This window comes from Trichoderma breve, chromosome 2 (assembly GCF_028502605.1).
Source record: "Trichoderma breve strain T069 chromosome 2, whole genome shotgun sequence".
Classification (NCBI taxonomy): domain Eukaryota; kingdom Fungi; phylum Ascomycota; class Sordariomycetes; order Hypocreales; family Hypocreaceae; genus Trichoderma; species Trichoderma breve.
Window position 1 is genome coordinate 5,740,676 of NC_079233.1, and position 19,953 is coordinate 5,760,628.

At 50.5% G+C, this 19,953-nt stretch overlaps 5 protein-coding genes across 5 annotated transcripts; 3 read left to right on the plus strand and 2 right to left on the minus strand.

Annotated features, from left to right (window-relative positions):
* Positions 1-2,020: 2,020 nt before the first annotated feature.
* Positions 2,021-6,224, minus strand: T069G_03950 (uncharacterized protein; the record flags this gene model as incomplete). The annotated part of the gene is made up of 5 exons (XM_056171160.1): positions 2,021-2,129; positions 2,683-2,871; positions 2,951-3,007; positions 3,226-3,372; positions 3,439-6,224. The coding sequence occupies 5 exons, from the start codon at positions 6,222-6,224 to the stop codon at positions 2,021-2,023; spliced, it is 3,288 nt and encodes a 1,095-aa protein (XP_056032052.1).
* Positions 6,225-9,352: 3,128 nt separating this feature from the next.
* On the plus strand, positions 9,353-10,303 carry T069G_03951 (uncharacterized protein; the record flags this gene model as incomplete). The annotated part of the gene is made up of 2 exons (XM_056171161.1): positions 9,353-9,639; positions 9,736-10,303. The coding sequence occupies 2 exons, from the start codon at positions 9,353-9,355 to the stop codon at positions 10,301-10,303; spliced, it is 855 nt and encodes a 284-aa protein (XP_056032053.1).
* Positions 10,304-11,494: 1,191 nt separating this feature from the next.
* On the plus strand, positions 11,495-12,664 carry T069G_03952 (uncharacterized protein; the record flags this gene model as incomplete). Its single annotated transcript, XM_056171162.1, has 2 exons — positions 11,495-11,589; positions 11,668-12,664. 2 exons carry the CDS (start codon positions 11,495-11,497, stop codon positions 12,662-12,664), a joined length of 1,092 nt encoding a protein of 363 aa, XP_056032054.1.
* Positions 12,665-12,960: 296 nt separating this feature from the next.
* Positions 12,961-14,742, minus strand: T069G_03953 (LMBR1-like membrane protein domain-containing protein; the record flags this gene model as incomplete). The annotated part of the gene is made up of 1 exon (XM_056171163.1): positions 12,961-14,742. One exon carries the CDS (start codon positions 14,740-14,742, stop codon positions 12,961-12,963), a length of 1,782 nt encoding a protein of 593 aa, XP_056032055.1.
* Positions 14,743-15,340: 598 nt separating this feature from the next.
* Positions 15,341-19,900, plus strand: T069G_03954 (CPSF A subunit region domain-containing protein; the record flags this gene model as incomplete). The annotated part of the gene is made up of 6 exons (XM_056171164.1): positions 15,341-17,411; positions 17,463-17,779; positions 17,841-18,014; positions 18,074-19,319; positions 19,389-19,712; positions 19,758-19,900. The coding sequence occupies 6 exons, from the start codon at positions 15,341-15,343 to the stop codon at positions 19,898-19,900; spliced, it is 4,275 nt and encodes a 1,424-aa protein (XP_056032056.1).
* Positions 19,901-19,953: the final 53 nt, after the last annotated feature.

The window sequence follows — 19,953 nt, forward strand, 5'->3', positions numbered from 1 at the left end:
CTCCCACACGCGCTTCTCGCCGGAGCCTCGTGGATCTTTTGGGGCCACGCGCTTAGACGGCCACTACTCTACTCGTACCGGTAAGCTTGTTACAGTCACATGCCGAGGCGTCTCAATCGTGGGCCGTATCTGGTGCCTCGCTTTTCCACCCAGTCGGATAAGCCTCCATGTTAGTACTATTACTACTCCTATTACAGCTTGTGCATGAGTATGTGCCGGCGAAATAGAGGCTCCAGTACCCCGTCAACTATAATCATACATATCCGAATACCGCACAATTACTAAATACCATCCATACCTATGACCTGGCCCTGGGTCATGGCATGTCATGTCCTTGCCGGTCCTATCACCAGTCATGAATAAGCGCCCTGGCGCTACCCCTACGCGTACTTTGTCCATGTCCACCTTCTCGGAACCAACATCACGTATTGCACGGATACTCGCTAGAAAGCCGTGTTGTTTCCAACTATTTGGAAATAGAACACTGCAGCAGTTGAAACTTTACAGACGCAATGAAACCCCCACGCCTCCCCCTTCCCCCTCTCCTTCGGATCGAACAAGGAACAAAACTAAAATAGAGTAGCAAGCAAGCAGTCAAGAAGCGTAATGCTGCAGACATTGCATGTGGCCAGGCTACAACAGGTAAAGAACCAGGGCTTTCCTTTGACTCAGCCTCCTTCTCAGCTCATTTTTTATTGTCTCTGCCGTCATTGGCCCTGCTAGACTTTGCATGGACGTTGTATTTACTGCATTACTGCATTCATCTTCCAGCCTCTTCTCTTTTGCTTCTTTGTTGTCTCTTGCTTCAACCGATTTATCCCCAACCCCTACCCTCTACCTCTCCGCTTTGCATCCATTGTTTCCAGTCCCCAACACGGATACCCTCCGAATTTCCCAAATCATCATCAGCCCACTTTCCTTTCCGTCACCTCAACCAATTCTCTCTTTTTCACTTCTGACTCCGCCGCCTTTCCGCTCAGCCTCTCCGCCGCCACTCCAGCCTGCCGATTGGAGCCCACTTTTCTTTCGAGCTTATGCAAGGTTTTGTCGTTGCGTTTCTAAAAATACTTCGTGGACCCCTGATTGGGCCCTTTTTTCCCTTGTTCCCATTGTCCCAGCGCTATGATGCCGCCCTTTTTTTGCTTCCCATCAACACCATCACCGTTATCACGCATACATACAACATCCACGGCCTTGTCCGTTTCCCTAGGACTTTCGCACTCGCTTATACAGATACGGAACGCAACTTGGTTTCTGCAGCCGTGTGCCAACTTATCACATCTCATTCATCCAAATCCCACCTTTGCGTTCGAACCAGCCCTTCGTTTTTCCAAATACTTGCCCCAGCTGCACAGAGACCCAATCATGCACCCTCACAAATCCACAGCAGCCTAATTCCTCACGCTGCCAGGCTCATGCAGGCCATAGTCTGACATGCCTCACCCCCAGGTACGGGCTACGTAGCCTATAATTTGTAAGGGAAGACCAAAACGTCATGACAGGTCACCTAGAAGCTTCGTGCACACCATTTGAGATCTTTGTCACCACCACCGTTACCATGAACAATTTCTCTTTGTACAGGTAGATATTACCTAGCTCCTAAAATGCCGAGCTCATGTTTTGAAACAAACTCTTTGTTTGATGCAAAAAAGACCTCCTGCTCCCTTTGAACGCCAATCAAGCCGTATTTGGCCACCACTCTTGAAAAGAAAAAAAAAGCCTCCTCCAACTCCGGGTCCATCCTTTCTTCCCCCATTGGTGTATTTAGTTTGAATTCGTCATTTCCAATTTTCTCATTACCTGAACCGTCCAAGCCATGCCTACAAGAGGCTTTCCATCAAACAGCTGGAGTGAGTTCTGTCTTTTTGCCCCGTAAGAAGCTTCGAGTAATCCCCTCAGCTTATCTCTCCTCTTGTCCGTATCAGTCAATGCGCTATTCCTCTCCGCCGAACGCAGGAATAGACAAACAATCTTCCTAGTATCGCAGTCTTCAGGGTTTGAATGGTAGGTAGTAAAAGATTTAGATCGGTGATCCTGCGCCTCCCGCGGGGGCATTGTAGTTACCAAAGCCGCCGTGCTCCGAAGCGCCGTTGTCCGCCTTCATCGTGCCGTTAAGCAAAGGACATAGTCTTGGGTAGCGTAAAGTTAGCAAAAATAGAATCTTTTTGCGGGGAAAACAATGAGAGTATAAAAACGGAAAAGGCAAGGTTGCACAGAGGAAAAGTGGGAGGATCACAGGTCTCATCAGCCTGGGGGATTGTGGCTAATGAGACCTGCCAGCTGCAGCTCTCCACCACGCCCGGTCAGGGAAGCCTTGCGCCTTTTCTCTCTCTTCTCTGTCTTGACGAGCTTTTTGCTGCAACTCTCGCTTGAGTACTTGCAGTTTCTCATTTTCCTCGCGAAGCGCTTGCTCCCTTTCTAGCTCTTCCTGCGTTTTAGCTGGCTCCTTTTCCCTGCCCTTCTTGCTGCTTTTCTGCTTGGCCTGGCTTGCCCGTAGTTGTTTTCTCGCTTGAGCATCTGACTGATGCAGCTTTCGGGATAGGAGGGTTGCTTTCCTTCTCCTCTTCCTTTTGGCGCTACTGGCACCATCTTCCGCCTCCTGGGCATGATGCCACCAATCAAACAACGCACGAGGGGGTGGTGAGATGGGGGGTGAAGGTGAACAAGTAGGAATTACCGTACTTTTTGTTAGTCTTGATGTGTCCGACCTGTCCACAATTGGCACACTTGCGGGTGGTTCCTGTAGGGATCTTATCGGCTCCAGGAGACCCGGCGTCGCCGGCGCTGGCTTTCTGATGTAGCTCTTTCTGCTGTTCTCGAGCTTGGCGTCGAGCCTTGTTTTTCTCCAGTCGCTCGAGTTCCTTTTTGATCCTGCGCGGCAATGTGAGCAAACTCAGATACTACTAAAAAAAGCAAATCTTCAACTGTTGCAAAAGGTATGTCGGCTTACCTAAGGCCCGCAAGACGGTCATGATCGGCATTGCCCGTAGGCCTTGCGCTGTAGATACTGTAGAGAAATATACGTAAGCTGGCGCTCTAAACTCCAAGCCAATATCTGCCACTGAACCGGGAGATCCTGGTCCATAAGAAGAAGGCCGCCTCTTTACGAAAGACTTAGCAAGCCTCGACCACCGGTGAAGTGCCCGGACGGAGACGGGCAGCTTCGTCCAAGTGGCGGGCGGCTTTCTGGAAAGGGTTTGAAAGCGAACGATGGCTTTGACGTACTCTCTCATTTCCAAGTCGGCCTCAGTTCGCCGCTTGATGTATTGTGAAATGACTACTGGGTCATGAACAACCTCGATCCTCGTCTGCGTCGTGCCGTCTGGAAGCTCTACTTCTCTCGAGATGCGAATCGCTCGTTTCGGATGACGGCTGGATGATGTGAAGCCGCTGATCTGGCTGTTCCCTTCGTCGAATACGGCCGGCGTGGCTGCTGACTGAACGTTGAACCTGTCGTCTTCGTCTTCTGTCGTCGCAATATCGTTGATATCGTGTTCTTGGGGGTCCGAGAGGGTGGATTTCTGCTTGTCCCAGATTTCGCGAATGCCGTCTTCGTACATTGCCTGCTGCTTCTTGACGTTGTATGCGTGTCCGCCGTTAGCCCGTTTCTCACGCTCCATTGCATCCGCTGACGTGGCCAAGGGCCCCTGAACTGCTTCTATGTAGCCGCCCTTCATGGAAGTTCTTATGAAACTAAATCCAAGTCCGTGGCCTGTAGGGTCTCCTTCGCCGTGTAGCTGAAGCATGGCCTTCTGAGCACATGCATCAATGAACGCCTTTGTCGTTTTCCACGGAGCCATTTTATCAGCAAGTGTTTCTTCCTGCTTCTCAGCAACCTTCTTAGCCCCCTTGACAATTTTGCTGCCTTCGCCATCATCATCTTCGTCGTCGTCGGCATCTATCCCTTGTGCATCATCGTCGATAGTAGCATTGCGAGGGTCGTAGCCGGCATCCTCAAGTTCCTTGATACCGAGCTGCATGGCATCAAGAAGACACACCTCTTCAGGCTTGATCATGGCACGTATGGCATTTTCATCCGGGAGTATTTCTCCGGGCTTGAGGCGCCACATTCCCTTCTCCTTGCTATCTCTGTCGTATTGAAGGAATTCTTTCAATTTCTGTCGATTCTGAGTATCCGTAGAGTCCGCAATATGCTTAGTAATGTCGGACAACTGGCAGTTATCTGTTCGGCTGTGTCTAATCATTCTAAAGGCCAGCATCTTCATTCGACTCTTTGATGCATTCGTCACGCGCCTACTATGAGGCCCTGGAACGTCCACGGATGGAAAGGTCTGTCCGACAACGTGCATATGGTCAATCTTGTGTATGTACCACTTAGGGCCACCAATACCAGTCGTGCTGCGGATAATAAGAAAGTCTGTGTTCCGAGGCGTATGCTTAAAAACTGGTGCTCTGTACATTTCGTTGTGGAGTGTTGGCACAACTTCACCAGGGTCGACAGTACCGAATAGGGAAAATGGCGACCGATCCTCTGGAAGAAGGGTGCGATACTCGCCCAGCTCCAGCTTCGCAAGCTGATCCTCCTCGTTGCTGTTTTCCTTCCGTCTGTAATAATTGATAAGCCGGCTACCCATTGCGAAGCTGTTTAATACCCGTGGCCTCGGCTCGCAGTATTCGAAGAGTACGGCGGCTGAGTTATCGCACAAGCTCAAGTCCTTCGATTTAAGGAAGATTTCATGTGCCTTGCCTTTCATCTGCTTTCGCTTGAAATGCATGGGCTTCTCAAATTTAACGGTGTGTCCCACTGTTTTCTTATAGCGGAAGCGAGGGCGATGATATTCATCCGTTGTTCCACCAAGCTTGACTTTGTAATATGGCCATGAAAGCTTGAGGGCGGGCATGCCGTGTTCCACCGAAATGTTTCCGAGAGTAGCTCTGACTTTACTCTGATGGTTTTCTTTCAACAGCTCGTACGCCTCATCGTTGGAGAGATTGAAACGCTGCGAAATATCCCGGCCCATGTTTCCGTTTGCCATGCGCTTCATCTTGGCCTCTTGCCGCGGTCTCTTGTTGTGATTATATGACTCCGTCTCTAGCAGAAGATGTGGATCGTTAATATCCAGATGAACGCGTTTTGCACCTCGCCGGGTCGCATCTTCAAAGTTATCGAAAGAGGGAGCCGTATAGCGAGGAATTTCGGGTAAGCCGAGCTGAATAGCTTTGCGTTTCTTCGGGCGAGGTTGGGGGTCATCAGCGATATCCATCAGGAACTCTGCATCCCACTCGTCATCTTGCTCAACCTCGTCGATGTGGCGCTTTTGTGATGTTGCGGCTTGTTCTGCAGCCAGCTGTTGAGCCGCAAAGTTGCTTTCGACAGTGTCGATATGGACATTCCAATCTTCGCATGCCAACTCAATATCACGTAGTGTGAAGCCCATGACAGTTTCTGCATCAGAGTCAAGATCAACATCAAACTGTGCAATGTCTTCTTCCCGGCCATCGCTTGCAAGGTTGCAATGTACCAGGCCGTTGACCGCTAATTCGTTTGGCTTCGCCTTCATGGTTGAGCTTGCTGGCCCAGGAATCCGAAATTGCTTCTCATCATCAGGCGCTAGGTCAAGACTTAATTTGCTCGTCACTAGATACTTGGGTTTCTTAAGTGGCTTTTTCTCCTTCCAAGTCGCTTTCTTCGGTGGCAATAGTTCGCTCCAGGTAAGAATATGACCTTTCTTGTATGCTGGCCATGTTGCCTTTAACAAGTCTCCGATCGATTCGGCAGGGGCAGGAATGCCAGGATCCTGGTTGTCGGCACCGTTGAGATGTGGATCTGGGTCAAAATTGATAGCCCCAAAGCTTATGCCTGCGTCCACCACTTGCGAATCGTCAACTGCCTCGGCGTCGCGAACGTGAGGAGCAGGAGAAGTTGGGCCATCGACGAGATCGATGGGAGAGGAGGGGCCTTCTCCAAACAGGTCGTCTGCATCGTTGCTAGTGTTTCCGTCATCTGTCAGGGCAGGCACTTCCAGCGATGTAGCTGCGCTAGGCTCTTCTTCGTCTGGTAGGTCGTCGTCGCTGATATCTTCAAAGTCTTCTGCATCGTCTGCTTTGTTGGTTTGATCGAAAGGCGTATCGTCAAGCTTGAGACCACCGCCAGGGCCGTCCTGACTCTGTTCTAGAAGTCGCGCAATCTCACGGTCGTCAGCAGCATCCTGCGCTTTCCAATCTTTCTCGTCAAATGACGAGAACTCGAGTTCCTCGGCCATGATCGTGACGCGCTACCTCCCCTCAAAGCGTCCTCCGAGGGGTCTGCAGGCTTCGGAGGGCCTAAATCATGCTTCTGATGGATTGAAAATTGGCGACTGTAGTATCTGTGCGATCGAAGGAGCGGTAAAGGGCGGGCGCTGAGCAGAGATCTCTTTCTGTGAACTCGAGGTGAGCTTCTGATGTGGTTGTTTGGAGAAAGCTGGGAGGTGGCGTTTGAGCGCAGCGGCAGAATCCGCTGAGTCATCAATAAGTGGTACGTGCACACGTGTTTCAGCCTAAACTGCCGGTCGGCATGCGGAACTGAACAAGCTGCAGCTAAAATTTAGTGCATGTTGAGTTGACTGCTCTTGATGTTAGTCAAAAGTGAGCCCAGAGTAAAATCTTGATGTTCTCAGTTAAAGGTGAGAGCAAACTTGCGAAGACCATGGAACTGAAATAAGAGCTGAGCCTATTGCAGCCTGAGGTCTCAATAAGACTTGGCCTCAGGCAACTATGCTCTGATCGAGCAAGTCACCCCGCTTGCCTTCGTTTTCTCGGGCATTGACCATTTCATGATGGCCTTCCGCAATTACAAGATGCGCAGCACCTTATAGCTGACATATGAGGTAGTGATATAATGATTTCTGCAGGGAATATATTCCCATTCCCATTCTAACACCTTTTTATTTGATCGTCTTTGCGTGCATCTCGTAGTTTTTAATATTTTTTTCCCTCGCAATTACAACTGCAAAGGTCAAATCCGCCCTCGAAATGAATTCTCTCCAAACTCCCGTATCAGCTTTTTAGTCCAACTGCCATAGGCACCCAGACAATTCTCTGGGTTGTTTTCTCTTCGGCCTTACAATGCAAACAAAGGTGGCGTATATCTTTTCCAAAATCTTTATTTTAAAGAAAGATGAAATAGTGCTGCATCGCCAGCCAGTATAAGGTGTGGGTTCAGGCATAAAGACGACTGTTTCGTCAGGGCACACGGTCTTTTGACTATCCTCCCGTCCAAACATATCGTCTATGTTCCTAGTCGCTGGCTCGATCTTGGATAAGAAGTACTGAGTTTACCGACAAAAGAAAAGAAAAAAACTGTCACATATAACGAGACTCACTTGTTCAAATTTTGAGAGATCCTTCCACACGTTCATGTTCCATCTCGTCGTACGAGGACTCATGAGTGACGCTGTAGAATATGTATCCTCAAGAGCTTCTTGTTTAAGCCTAGAATGCTATACGACCGGGCATCATAGTAAGTACCGATAGTACCGGCAAATAAAAGACTTTTCTTCGCGGCCTGTTTCGACACTTGAACTTCACATATATTCACTGGGGTATTGAATAGTCAATTTGGGGGCGTGGATAAGAAGAATCAGGACAACAACAACAAGATGTTCTTTTGGCCGCTACCTTGTGGCGAGAAGGTAAAATAACAAACAAACAAACGGTGTGAATACGTTGCCAAAGCACTCACACTCTTACCTAGCAACATGTTGTCACAGAGATACATGATTGCATGCCGGGTAGATGGGATGATTGGTCATAATTAGAACAAGATGGTTGGCGTTTAATCAATTTTTAGGATCCTTCTCTTCAACTTGCTTGAAAGAAATGCGTCATTCATGTGACTACACTCAGATCACGATTGGCTGGCGATAAGTAACGTGGGAGAGTCCATGACATAAATTTAGATGTGTCATTTCGCTTGGAAACCTATCGATTTGATCTATTATAGAAATGATTTAAGGCAAAGACGATAAAGCGGCTATTTTGTTCCCTACTAGGTAGATACCAAGGTTCTTTGTATCTTTCGATGGAACCCTGAGATGACGCAGTTGATTTCAAGATGTGGTGCTCCGTAGATGCGGGAGTAATTACGCCGAGAAATCCCCCCGACCACTAACTGGCCCAATCACTCGCCTAGATTTTAACCTTATTTCACTCTTGACTCCGCACTCGCCCGACTCCATGCAGGTGCATTTTAGCTGCACAATGACGGGTCGCAAAGTTGTAAGAGAGAGAAAAAGGAGAAGAAGAACAAAAGGAAGAAGGAAAAGAGGGACATTGCCAAATCATGTGTTAGTGCGGTCCTACCATCTACCCGTAGATATAGACAATTGGAAGCTACGCTCTCCTTTCGGAAGGCTGATCAGCGGCTATGGAATTCCAAGGTTCGGGCTGTTTGTTCAACGAGACGGTCAACCGGCCCGCGCCACTTGACCGCCTCTTACAACTTCAACTGTTCCAATTCCATGTACTTACTCCATATGGATATCAAAAAGTATCAGAAGCAGAAGGCGGCAATGATCACAGCACTGCCACTCAGCGTGGCTTCTTCTCACAGGTGCCTTGAAGCCAGGCTCCCATGGCGACGGAGTTTAGTAAGGAAAGTTCATAGTTAATAAATACGCTGTGGAGTGATGACCGAGGCCGACACTCCGTACCCTGATGTCTGAGAGGCATTGCGCTCTCCCTGCCGCGGTATATGTACGGCTTTACGTTCGAATAGTTGGCCATGGAAATCCGAATCCGCGGGTTTAGAAGCAGTCTCTTCAAGTTGCTTCGTGCCGTCAGTCGGTCAACCCGCAGCGCATAGCGCATCAAAGCAACAAAGCGGTCGTGCGCGGATCACGGAGGAACCATGACAAATTTGACGCTCTGATGACCCAGAGAGCATCCCACGTTTGGTGATGGCTGTGTGGCAGGGTAAAATAGCTAGCATGAGTAATGATTGAATGGGTAGCGTATTCAGCGCATCCCGAGCGGATCCGCTCCAAACAGTTCAGCCCGTGTCAAATGAGGTACTTTTCGCGGAGCGTATTGGGTAGGACTTTGTCGCACAAACAGGCCAAGGCTCTTTGTACCTGCTGAACACTACATGGTAGGTACCTGTTTCGCCGCCAGCCCCTTCTAAGCCAGCCCCAAACGCCCAGGGCTTTCCTTCTTTGTCCCTGTCCCAGGCTAAGGTAGTTCAGGTTTTTAGTGCAACTGCCTCCATCCAGTTTGTCTTATATACCTGGTCGCGGTCTACAGGCAAATCTCGGATCTGTGCTCATCTTCTCTAGCTTTTCTCATTCTCGCACAGCTGCGTGTTTGCATATTTGTATATCCACCAGCATCGCTTTCATCTTACGAGTTCACCATGAGAATCGATTTCACGCTCCTGTTCGTCACGCTCGTCACCACTGTGACTGCCAGTGCCATCGATGGCTCCCGGCATGTGGTGAGAGTTGAGGGCATCGCGCAGTCAGAGGAGCACGATCTGTACAAGCGCAAGGGCGGCGGCGGCGGAGGAGGTAGAGGAGGCGGCAGCAGCGGAGGCAGCAGCGGCGGCAAGGGTGGCAGTTCTGGTGGTAGCAGTGGCAGCGGCGGCAGCAGTGGAAGTGGCAGCAGTGGCAGCAGTGGAAGCAGAGGTGGAAGTGGAAGCTCGTATGTTCGGCCCTAGGACCCGGTCTTCGTCCATCCGAAGCCTCGTCCACCCTCCCCATCAAAATGATCGCATCGGCGACCTAACAAAAAAACCAGTGGAAACCGAGCCCCAACCTCCAACGTCGGAGGCACATCTGTGGGTGGAAGCGGCCCCAAGCCGGCATACGGCGGTGGCCGATACTATGGCGGTGGTGCGACAACTCCCTACCGTGCCGGCGGCACAAGCCCAAGTGGCATTGTCCCGATTGCTCTCCTTGGAGGTGCTGCTGCTCTCGCAGTCTGGCCCGGAATCTGGCTGTACGGCGCGTACATGTACCCCTATCACCAACCGTACCACTTCCACAATGACTCGAGCGGTCGTAACGAGACGCGAGATGTTCTCTGCGGATGTGGCACGTACGATGTTTGCAGTTGCGATGACAACAACAACACGGCGTACTATGACAGCCTTATCGGAAATGGCAGCTACGCCGCGCTCAACAAGAGCGTTGTTAATGTTGCCGACGTCAATGGCACTACGACCCTTCTCATTAATGGCAGCCTTCCAAATGGTACAACAGCCGACGGCCCAGATTCGAGCGCGACTGGTCTGAGAAACGCTGCTGAGATGTTCGGTTTCTGGCCTGTTGTTGCTGCGGTTCTCGTCACCGTCTTCCTCGCATAAGAGATGCAAACCCAGGTCTTCGATGGCCTCTCTTTCTACAACTACGTTTTCTAGAGTTTGAGGTGTGCTCTTTACCTTTCATGTCTACGTGTATGCTTTCACTTTTTTTTTTTTTTTTTTTTTTTTTACGATCGATACCATCATGTTTTACGACGAGTTGCCAAAAAAATGTTGGCGGTGATACGGGTTTGGCGCTTCTTCTGGCTTTTTTACCCGCCTCTAGAGGTAGATGATACACGGCTACCAATAGAGAGGAATCATTTGGAATAATGGTCTGTTGGGCAGTGATTATTAGACTTCGGGCTATCTTCTCGACGAGCTTACTGGGGCTTGCATCATGTGGAATAGCAGAGCGGGCTTTTTTAGTGCGGATGTAGTAATTGTAATTGCATATCTAATATCTTAAAAGTGGCAGTGCTTTTTCAATCTGTACTTTTCTGCAGGGCGACGACCAACAATCGCATTTGTCCACGCCACTAAGAGAGGCATTGCGCGCGACGAGGTGTTCTAGAATCATGATGATGCAGTCTTGGGTACAAATCCAGTAGGTGGCAAGATGATATCATCAGATACTCCGAGGTTTCCTGGTAGGTTAGGTGACGGCCATATTCTTGCCAGTAAGGTTCCACGTTCCCTATTGCCGGACCAACTCGGCGATTGCTTATTACGTCGAATCACACTGCATTAGCGATTCTGCTGCGGAATCTACTGGCGATGGTGACGCTTTGAAGCTCTTGGCAACACCAAATCCCCGAAATGGGTGCAAGGCTTTTTTACGGGCTGTTTTATACCGACGCTTTTGATTGGAAATTTTGCGCTGTGTGGGGAGACTCTTTTTGATATGCACGAAGTAAAAATTCATTTTTACGGGTTGTTAATTTCGAATTATTTCATGACTGCGATTTTTAAAAAAAATTGTCCTAGAGGTAAAGATGGAAAATGGGAAAGCAGATGGTGATGAATCAATGTCAAGCAAGGCGAGGCTGAGAGCAAACAGAGAACTGCTTAAGTAAAGCCAGCTTGGCGCGTGACTTTGGCGCGCCGTGCGAATTGATCATGCTTTCACCAGATCCTCTCACATGAACATGAATGCGCATGATAACCGGCTTCAGAGTTGTGTGATGCGACTCACTGAATTCCTCTTTAAACACAAGAGTTAATGAGTTACTTCACATCAAATATATTCACACAATGCCTGAAGATTTAGACAACTCGCTGCTGGAACGGCTACAAGCGTTGCGGGGTTCAAGCTCCGGCGCATCGCCCGGTCAAGCAGCTCCCATAAAGTACGAGAAAACCATCCGCTCATTGTATCCCTACACAACAAGAGTTCACAGCAAGAATCGTCGCTAAAACAGCTGCAGGTTCGACGTAGACCTGATTGAGAGATCAAAACCAGCCACCCGAGAAGATACCCTCGCTGCTCGGCTAAAGTCGTTGCGAGGGCGGGATGATGGCTCAGCCTCACCGAAGACGGAGAAGAAGGTTGTCCCTGCAGCTTCCTCAGCAGAATCGGGGTCACATCCGGCTAAAGCAAAAGATGCTGTGTCTACATCAAAATCAGCAGGGCCGGGGGATGGCGATGAGGTGGACCTGATGTTCTCGACGGATGACCAGACTCTGGAAGAGCTGCTCAACGATGTCAGCCTCAATGACAACCCCGTGGAAGAGCCTAGCGATGAGCAGGTCAAAGCCCTCTTGGAAAATCTATCACTGTCTGTACCGAAAGGTGACGCAGGCGGAGATGAAAAAGAGAACAAGGCCGGTGACTCAGACGATTCAGACGGCGAGCACATGCAAAGTAAAGTGAAGGACCTCATCGCCCAGTTCAAAGATGAAATAGAGCTCGAGGCTGCTCTCGGGAATCCCGACGATGAAGCAGACTCTGCAAAGCAAGATCAAGACGAAGATGGAGACGGAAACGATGGGACAGGCGCAAATCTCGCTCTCCCTTCGCTCCCTTCTAATCTCGCAGATCTCCCGAATTTTGCTCCTCAACGCCCGGCTAACATGAATGATATCACGGCTCGCATGGCCGCGCTCAAAGCTCCCTCTACCGAAGACTCCTTCTCACTCCCCTCTGTTCCTAGTTCAAAGCCGTCTGCGGGCGATAAGCCCGTCAAACGACTTACTAGCAAGACGGATTATACGGATGACGACATCGACGGCTGGTGCACCGTCTGTCTTAATGATGCTACGCTACAGTGTATAGGATGTGACGGCGATCCTTATTGTACGCGATGCTGGAGGGAGATGCATATTGGACCGGCTGCTGCCTTTGACGATAGAAGTCATAAGGCTGTCCAGTTCACTAAGGCGAAGAAGAAGGACAAACAACATCGGATAGCGCTAGGAGCTTGATATTTTCCTAAAATGGGATAAAAAGAAAAAAATAGTTAAAAATGCCCGAACCCATAATTTCCATGTGTGCCACCTAATCCCAGGATTGTGTGTACACCTCTCCATCATATGAAAAATGAGCAATAGAGAGAGTGCGCTTAACGATGTTGACTCCAAACTCCCAAACTATGTCATAATCTGAATTCCGGTCCTTGTTCCTCAAAAACAATCTGAATAACCAAACCAATTCACCAAACGTTTCTCAACTTAAGAAGGGGGAAGAAAAAAAGGGTGTCAGTATGTTGTCTTTGACTTGATTAACCAATTTGTGGTCGTGAACCTCGAATCAACTGAGGCCCGTTCCTTGTCCCTCTCGGTTGGCCCCTGACATCTTGCCAAGTCGCATCGAATCGGCGGCTGGTTGAGGCGAGCAGGCTTTCCTCTTCGTCGGCTTCGGCAAACTCATCGATTTCGGCGACATTGACTCTTGGGGCACGTACCAGCGCCGTAATAAAAACGATGAAGAATATAGCCATGAAAAAGTATTGAGCCCAGAAATCAATAATGCCAAAGAGTGGCCATGTGATGGTGATACGATTCAGGAGAGTCGACATCATAGATGGAGTACAAACATCTTTGGCGTGCTTATACTCAAGAGTATCAGAGCAAGGTTGAACCAACTCGGGGTGGTGGCTGCAGTCCGGCTGAGCACCGGGATATGCGAGCTCATTCGTACAAAATGTTTGCGTCCCGTAAAATGAATACTGAGGAGCTATAAACATGGCGACCGCGTAATTGATGGCCAAAGTGATGAGTGAGAGCATGACCGTTGCGATGAGAAGGGCTTGCGGGGCTGTTCTACCTCTTCGAATCTGAAAGATGCGGATCCAGAGGAAGCGTATTCCAACCACGGCAATACCGGAAATGGAGCTGCTGAAGAGAAGAAGGACCAGTAAAGCCATCAAAACGTAGTCGACAGGGAACGCCTTCGCAGCCTGCAAGAATATCCAATTCATCGGCTGGAAAACGTGAACTTGTCCGAGAATGTATCCGCAACGTTGCTTGCAGACAGAATTCTTTGCCTTATCGATGCCTGTGATGAACATGGACACCCAAATGACAACGGCGAATATCAGCAGCAGAATCCCGCCAAGCATCTTGACTGGTCTGAACAGCGCACATAGTTTGAGCCAAATCTGATAGACTCGGCTCTTGCCCTCGCCTTGGGCCTCGGCGGCGAGACGTTCGCGCCGGACCAGAGTTTGCTCCTCCCTGATCAGAGCATCCAGTTCCCGCCTATCCTTTCGGGACATGCCCTCTTCACGGCCGGCATTGCGCAGCTCAAGCTGATGCTGGCGCTCTCGGTTCTGTTCAAGCTGAGAAGCCGTTGTTGCTGAGAGCTGTGGAGCCGAGATTGGAGGAGCTGATTTGATGAAGGAAATGGGCAAAAGAGCAAGCCCAGCGCTGGTGTAAACGACGTAGAGGAACGTTCCGAGCGTCACCAAAAGGCCAAGGGCAAAGGTAAGGGCCTTTTCTCCATGGTTCTGAGACAGTAGCGACTTGTAGTAGTCCAGATCCCAATGGCCCTTGTTCCCACCGGCTGCAGGAACAAAAAATCCCAGAATAAAGAGCACGACGGTGAGAGCAACGAAAAACAGTGTATACTTGGTGGCGGCCCAAAACCGGCTCTTCCATGTACGGCCCTCCTCCTCAAAGGCGACTTCATCGTATTCTTCATACCAGAAATATGCAAAGGGGATGACCAAGAGGCACAGTAGGGCATCGAAGCTGTAAAGCGAATAGTAGACGACTTTGAGAGTCAGGAGAATATCTGCGACTCGCTTTGGTGTGGCCCAATCCTTCTTGACGCCTAGAGCTGAGGATCCGGTAGACGAGACGAGAGCGATGTCGACAGGAAGAAGCAAGACAGTCGCGAGAAGAGATGTGAGACTGACGATGGCGACGATGCTCACCATCGCCGAACGGTCGATGGGAGTCTGCCATGTGAATGTCGTGATAATCGCGGCGCCGAGACATAGCAAAACGACAACTGCGTAAGCCAGCCAGATGAGACCGGCTTGGACGAAGCCCGCGGCCATGACGGGCAACAGGTGGGTTCAGTCGTTAGCAGTGCTATGCTGTGTGTCTTGTAGATAAAGGGCAAGATTCGTTATACAGCATTTGTCTGGCTGGGCTGTTGGGTTGTTGTAATCGGTTCAATGTTGTTTCTTTGGGAACGCGTGGCGATTGTTGTCTTTGGCTGGATTGTGACGCAATGGGGGCATCACCAGTTGTCTCACCCAGCGTTACATTCCCTGTTCTAGAGCTTCAGGTACATTCGGTGCCTGGATTGGAGCTGGGGGTGACTCTCCACAGGAGCAGCTACAGAGGCAGTCTAAGAAACCTAGCGTACCCAATACACGAGTGGAGTCCTGCATCGTGCTCTGGTTGTAGGTACCCAATACTGCCAGCAGGTACAAATCCTCTAGCAAGCTCAATGTCAGTGGCCGGCACGGCAGCGCGTTGATCCGCTATCGATGGCCGCTAGCCCACTGCCGGCCTGAGTGCAGCAGCTCCCCGGACAAAACATCAATACCCACCTCAAGGAAATTGTTTTGCGACGCCTTGTCTCTCTCAATCGCCAGCAGTATCGCCCAATCGCGCTCGTGAGACGACGGAGGCAATGCTCTTGCAGCTATGCAGGTCTATACTGAGCTCACGGCTCCCACAGCCGTTACCCACAGCCTGAGTCTGCCTCTGACTTCTGCAACCGCCAACAACCTGGTCGTTGCAAAGGGCTCGCTGCTCCAGATCTTTACCGTCAAGAGCATCTCTGCCGAGCTCGACCCCGAATTCCAGCCCAATCAGCCGGCAGATTCTGACACCCGATTTGACCGTCAAGTAAACGATGACGATGGCCTCGAATCCTCCTTTCTCGGCGGCGAGTCCATGTTTATGCGAACCGATCGGACGAACAACACCAAGCTCGTGCTTGTTGCAGAGATTCCGCTTGCGGGAACAGTAATTGGACTGGCAAGATTAAAAACAAGCAAGACAGCATCGGGAGGCGAGGTTTTGTTGCTTGCGTACAAGGCGGCTAAGATGTGTCTGGCAGAGTGGGACCCGAAGAAGAACGAGCTCGAGACGATTTCTATCCACTACTATGAAAAAGATGAGCTGCAAGGAGCACCGTGGGAGGAGGTGTTTGGGGAATATGTCAACCACCTCGAGGCTGATCCCGGCAGTAGATGTGCCGCCTTCAAATTCGGCACCCGAAACCTCGCCATTCTGCCCTTCAGACGCTCCGAAGAAGACTTGGAGATGGAGGACTGGGACGAGGACCTAGACGGACCTCGACCTGTCAAGGAACAAGCGGCAGCCGTCAACGGAGATAGCGACAATGTAGAAGCAGCATATACCCCGTCATTTGTCTTGCGTCTGCCCCTCCTAGACCCGAGCCTGCTTCACCCCGTGCACCTCACCTTTCTGCATGAGTATCGCGAGCCCACGTTCGGTGTCTTGTCCTCTAGCCAAGCGCCTGCTGCTTCCCTGGGATCCAAGGATCATCTGTCGTACAAGGTCTTTACTCTGGACCTCCAACAGAGGGCCTCTACGACCATCTTATCAGTGACTGGCCTGCCTCATGACCTTTACAAAGTTATCGCTCTGCCTGCTCCTGTCGGTGGCGCCTTGTTAGTTGGTCAGAACGAGTTGATCCATGTTGACCAATCTGGAAAGCCAAATGGCGTGGCCGTCAATCCTATGGCTAAGCTGGCGACGTCCTTTAGTCTGACTGATCAAGCAGACTTAAATCTGCGCCTTGAGAACTGTGCCATCGAGCTACTTGCTGTTGAAAATGGCGAGCTACTTTTAATATTAAGTGATGGCCGACTAGGCATAATTTCCTTCAAGATTGACGGACGAACAGTGTCAGGGCTCAGTGTCAGGCTGGTGGGCGCAGACTGCGGCGGCAATGTAATCCAGAGCAGAGTTACGTGTATTTCCCGACTGGGGAAAAACGCGTTCTTCATCGGGAGCGAAACTAGCGACTCCGTCGTATTAGGATGGTCGAGAAGACAGACACAGGAAAAGCGTAGGAAATCTCGGCTCATAGATCCAGATCTAGCTTTGGAAGTGGACGAGCTCGACTTGGAGGATGATGAAGAGGATGATGACCTCTACGGCGATGATTCCGCTGCGGTCAAGCCCCAAACGACAAATGGAGGCCCAGCCAAATCTGGAGATTTGAGTTTTCGAATACACGATGTGCTACTTAGCATCGCACCGATACAAGATATTACATGCGGACAGGCCGCCTTTCCAGACGGCGAGGAGGCCACCTTGAACAAAGGTGTCTCGGCTGATCTGCAGCTTGCCTGTGCTGTCGGGCGTGGAGGAGCAGGTTCCCTTGCAATCATCAACCGCGAGATCCAGCCCAGAGTTATCGGCCGGTTTGAGTTTCCAGAAGCGAGAGGGTTCTGGACAATGTGTGTTAAGAAGCCAGTTCCCAAGTCGTTGGGTACGAATGCTGGGGTTGCTGGCGACTACGACACACCGATACAACACGACAAATTCATGATTGTTGCCAAGGTCGATCTGGATGGGTACGAAACATCTGATGTGTATGCCCTGACGGCAGCGGGCTTTGAGACCTTGAAGGAGACAGAGTTTGAGCCTGCTGCTGGATTTACAGTGGAAGCTGGCACGATGGGAAAGCAAATGGTGGTTATTCAAGTGCTCAAGTCGGAGGTGCGATGTTATAACGGAGGTAAGTTTCTTGTTAGCAGTTATGGTCATGCTTATGCTAAGTGATTTCTAGATCTGGGGTTGATCCAGATTTTGCCCATGCTGGATGAAGAAACAGGTGCAGAGCCGCGGGCTGTCAGTGCAAGTATCGTTGACCCGTATTTGCTCATTATTCGCGACGACGGCAGCGTGTTCCTCGCACAAATTGATGGCAACAATGAGATTGAGGAGGTGGAAAAGGCAGACAGTGGCCTTACATCAACAAAATGGGTAGCTGGATGTCTGTATAAAGACACCAAGGGCGTCTTTCAGTCAAGCCTCGATGGCGCAGCTAGGAAACCAAGCGAAGAAGTCATGATGTTCTTGCTCAATTCAGCAGGAGCTTTGCATGTGAGTTATCCTGTCTAACGAACAAACCATGATTCGTATTTCAGTAGGCTAACTGTGGTAGATATACGCACTACCGGATCTTTCAAAGCCTGTTTATGTCGCCGAGGGACTTTCATCAATACCTCCCCATCTTTCAGCTGGATTTGTGGCTAGAAGAGGTGCCACCCGAGAAAGTCTCACGGAGATTGTCGTAGCAGACCTTGGAGATTCGGTCCACTCCTCACCTTACTTGATAGTATGCCTCATGATTCTCCAATCGATCGTCGATAATCAGCTAACAACAGGGCTCTCTAGTTACGACACTCCACTGATGATCTTACCATATATGAGCCAATTCGCCTACCTGCAACTTCAGCTACTCACACTTTATCAGATACGCTCTTCTTTAAAAAATCGGCAAATTCTACTTTGGCCAAGAGTGCCATCGAGGACCCATCGGATGACACGGCGCAACCGCCGCGGTACGTGCCTCTGAGAACCTGCACGAATGTGGGTGGCTACAGCGCCGTGTTCCTTCCCGGTCCATCGCCGGCGTTCATTATCAAGAACAGCAAAAGTATTCCGAGAGTGGTTGGTCTGCAAGGCCTTGGGGTTCGGGGCATGAGCACTTTCCACACTGAAGGTTGCGATAGAGGATTCATTTACGCAGACTCTGAAGGCATAGCTAGAGTGACACAGCTCCCGAGCAAAACCAACTTTACAGAACTGGGTGTCTCGGTGAAGAAGGTTCCATTGGGCCACGACGTTCGCCATGTTTCTTACCACCACCCCACCGAGATGTACATTGCGGGCTGTACAATCACTGAGAAATTTGAGTTGCCAAAGGATGATGATTATCATAAAGAATGGGCTCGAGAGTCGCTCTCTTTCTTGCCTTCGATGGCCAGAGGGGCTCTTAAACTAATCAACCCCATCACATGGACCGTCATTCACTCAATTGACATGGAGCCCGGAGAGTCGATTGAATGCATGAAGACGTTGCATCTCGAAGTGTCTGAAGAGACCAAAGAGCGGAGAATGCTGCTAGCAGTAGGCACTGCCTTGACAAGAGGCGAAGACTTGCCCACTAGAGGGCGCGTGCAAGTGTACGACATCGTTACCGTCATCCCAGAGCCTGGGAAGCCAGAAACGAACAAGAGACTCAAGCTCCTAGCCAAGGAGGAAATTCCTCGTGGCGGCGTGACGGCCTTGTCCGAAATTGGCACTCAGGGGCTTATGCTGGTGGCGCAAGGCCAGAAGTGTATGGTGCGCGGTCTTAAGGAAGATGGCTCATTGCTTCCTGTGGCCTTTCTAGATATGAGCTGTCATGTATCCACGGCACGGGAATTACCAGGCACCGGCCTCTGCCTGATTGCGGACGCGTTTAAGGGTCTGTGGTTCGCCGGGTATACGGAGGAGCCATATACATTCAAGGTGCTCGGCAAGAGTAGCGGGTCGCTGCCCCTGCTGGTGGCAGATTTTCTCCCAGACGGGGAAGATTTATCGATGGTTGCTGTGGATGCAGATGGGGATATCCATGTTCTCGAGTTCAATCCAGAGCGTAAGTCTTCTTGCCTGTCTATATGGTCACTGATTATCACTAGATTGATAATACTGACATTTCTTTTAGACCCCAAATCTCTTCAAGGCCACCTGTTACTTCACCGAACTACATTCAGCGTGACCCCTAACCCCCCAACCTCGACTCTCCTCTTACCACGCACCCTCCCCGCATCTCATTCCGCGACTACATCGCCCGACTCATCATCTTCTCAACCGCACTTGCTCCTCTTCGCATCTCCCTCAGGCTCCCTAGCCGCTCTAACGCCCCTCCCCGAGTCCGCCTACCGCAGACTCCTCTCCGTCACAAACCAGCTCCTACCGGCCCTCGTGCCCCACGGCGGCCTCCACGCCAGAGCACACCGCACCCCCGAGGGCGGAGGCGGCATGTCTCGTACAGTTGGTGTCGAAACTGCCGCGTCTGGCCGCGCAATCGTAGATGGCGCGATCTTGGCTCGATGGAATGAGCTGGGCGCCGCTAAGAGGGCTGAGGTTGCGACTAGGGGTGGATATGATGGCATCATGGAGATGAGAGAGGATCTGGAAGCAGTGTTGGGATGGAGTGGACTTGCATATATTTAAGATGAATGATTTCGTTATATATATCTACATATATTGATGCATAAAGAGGATAG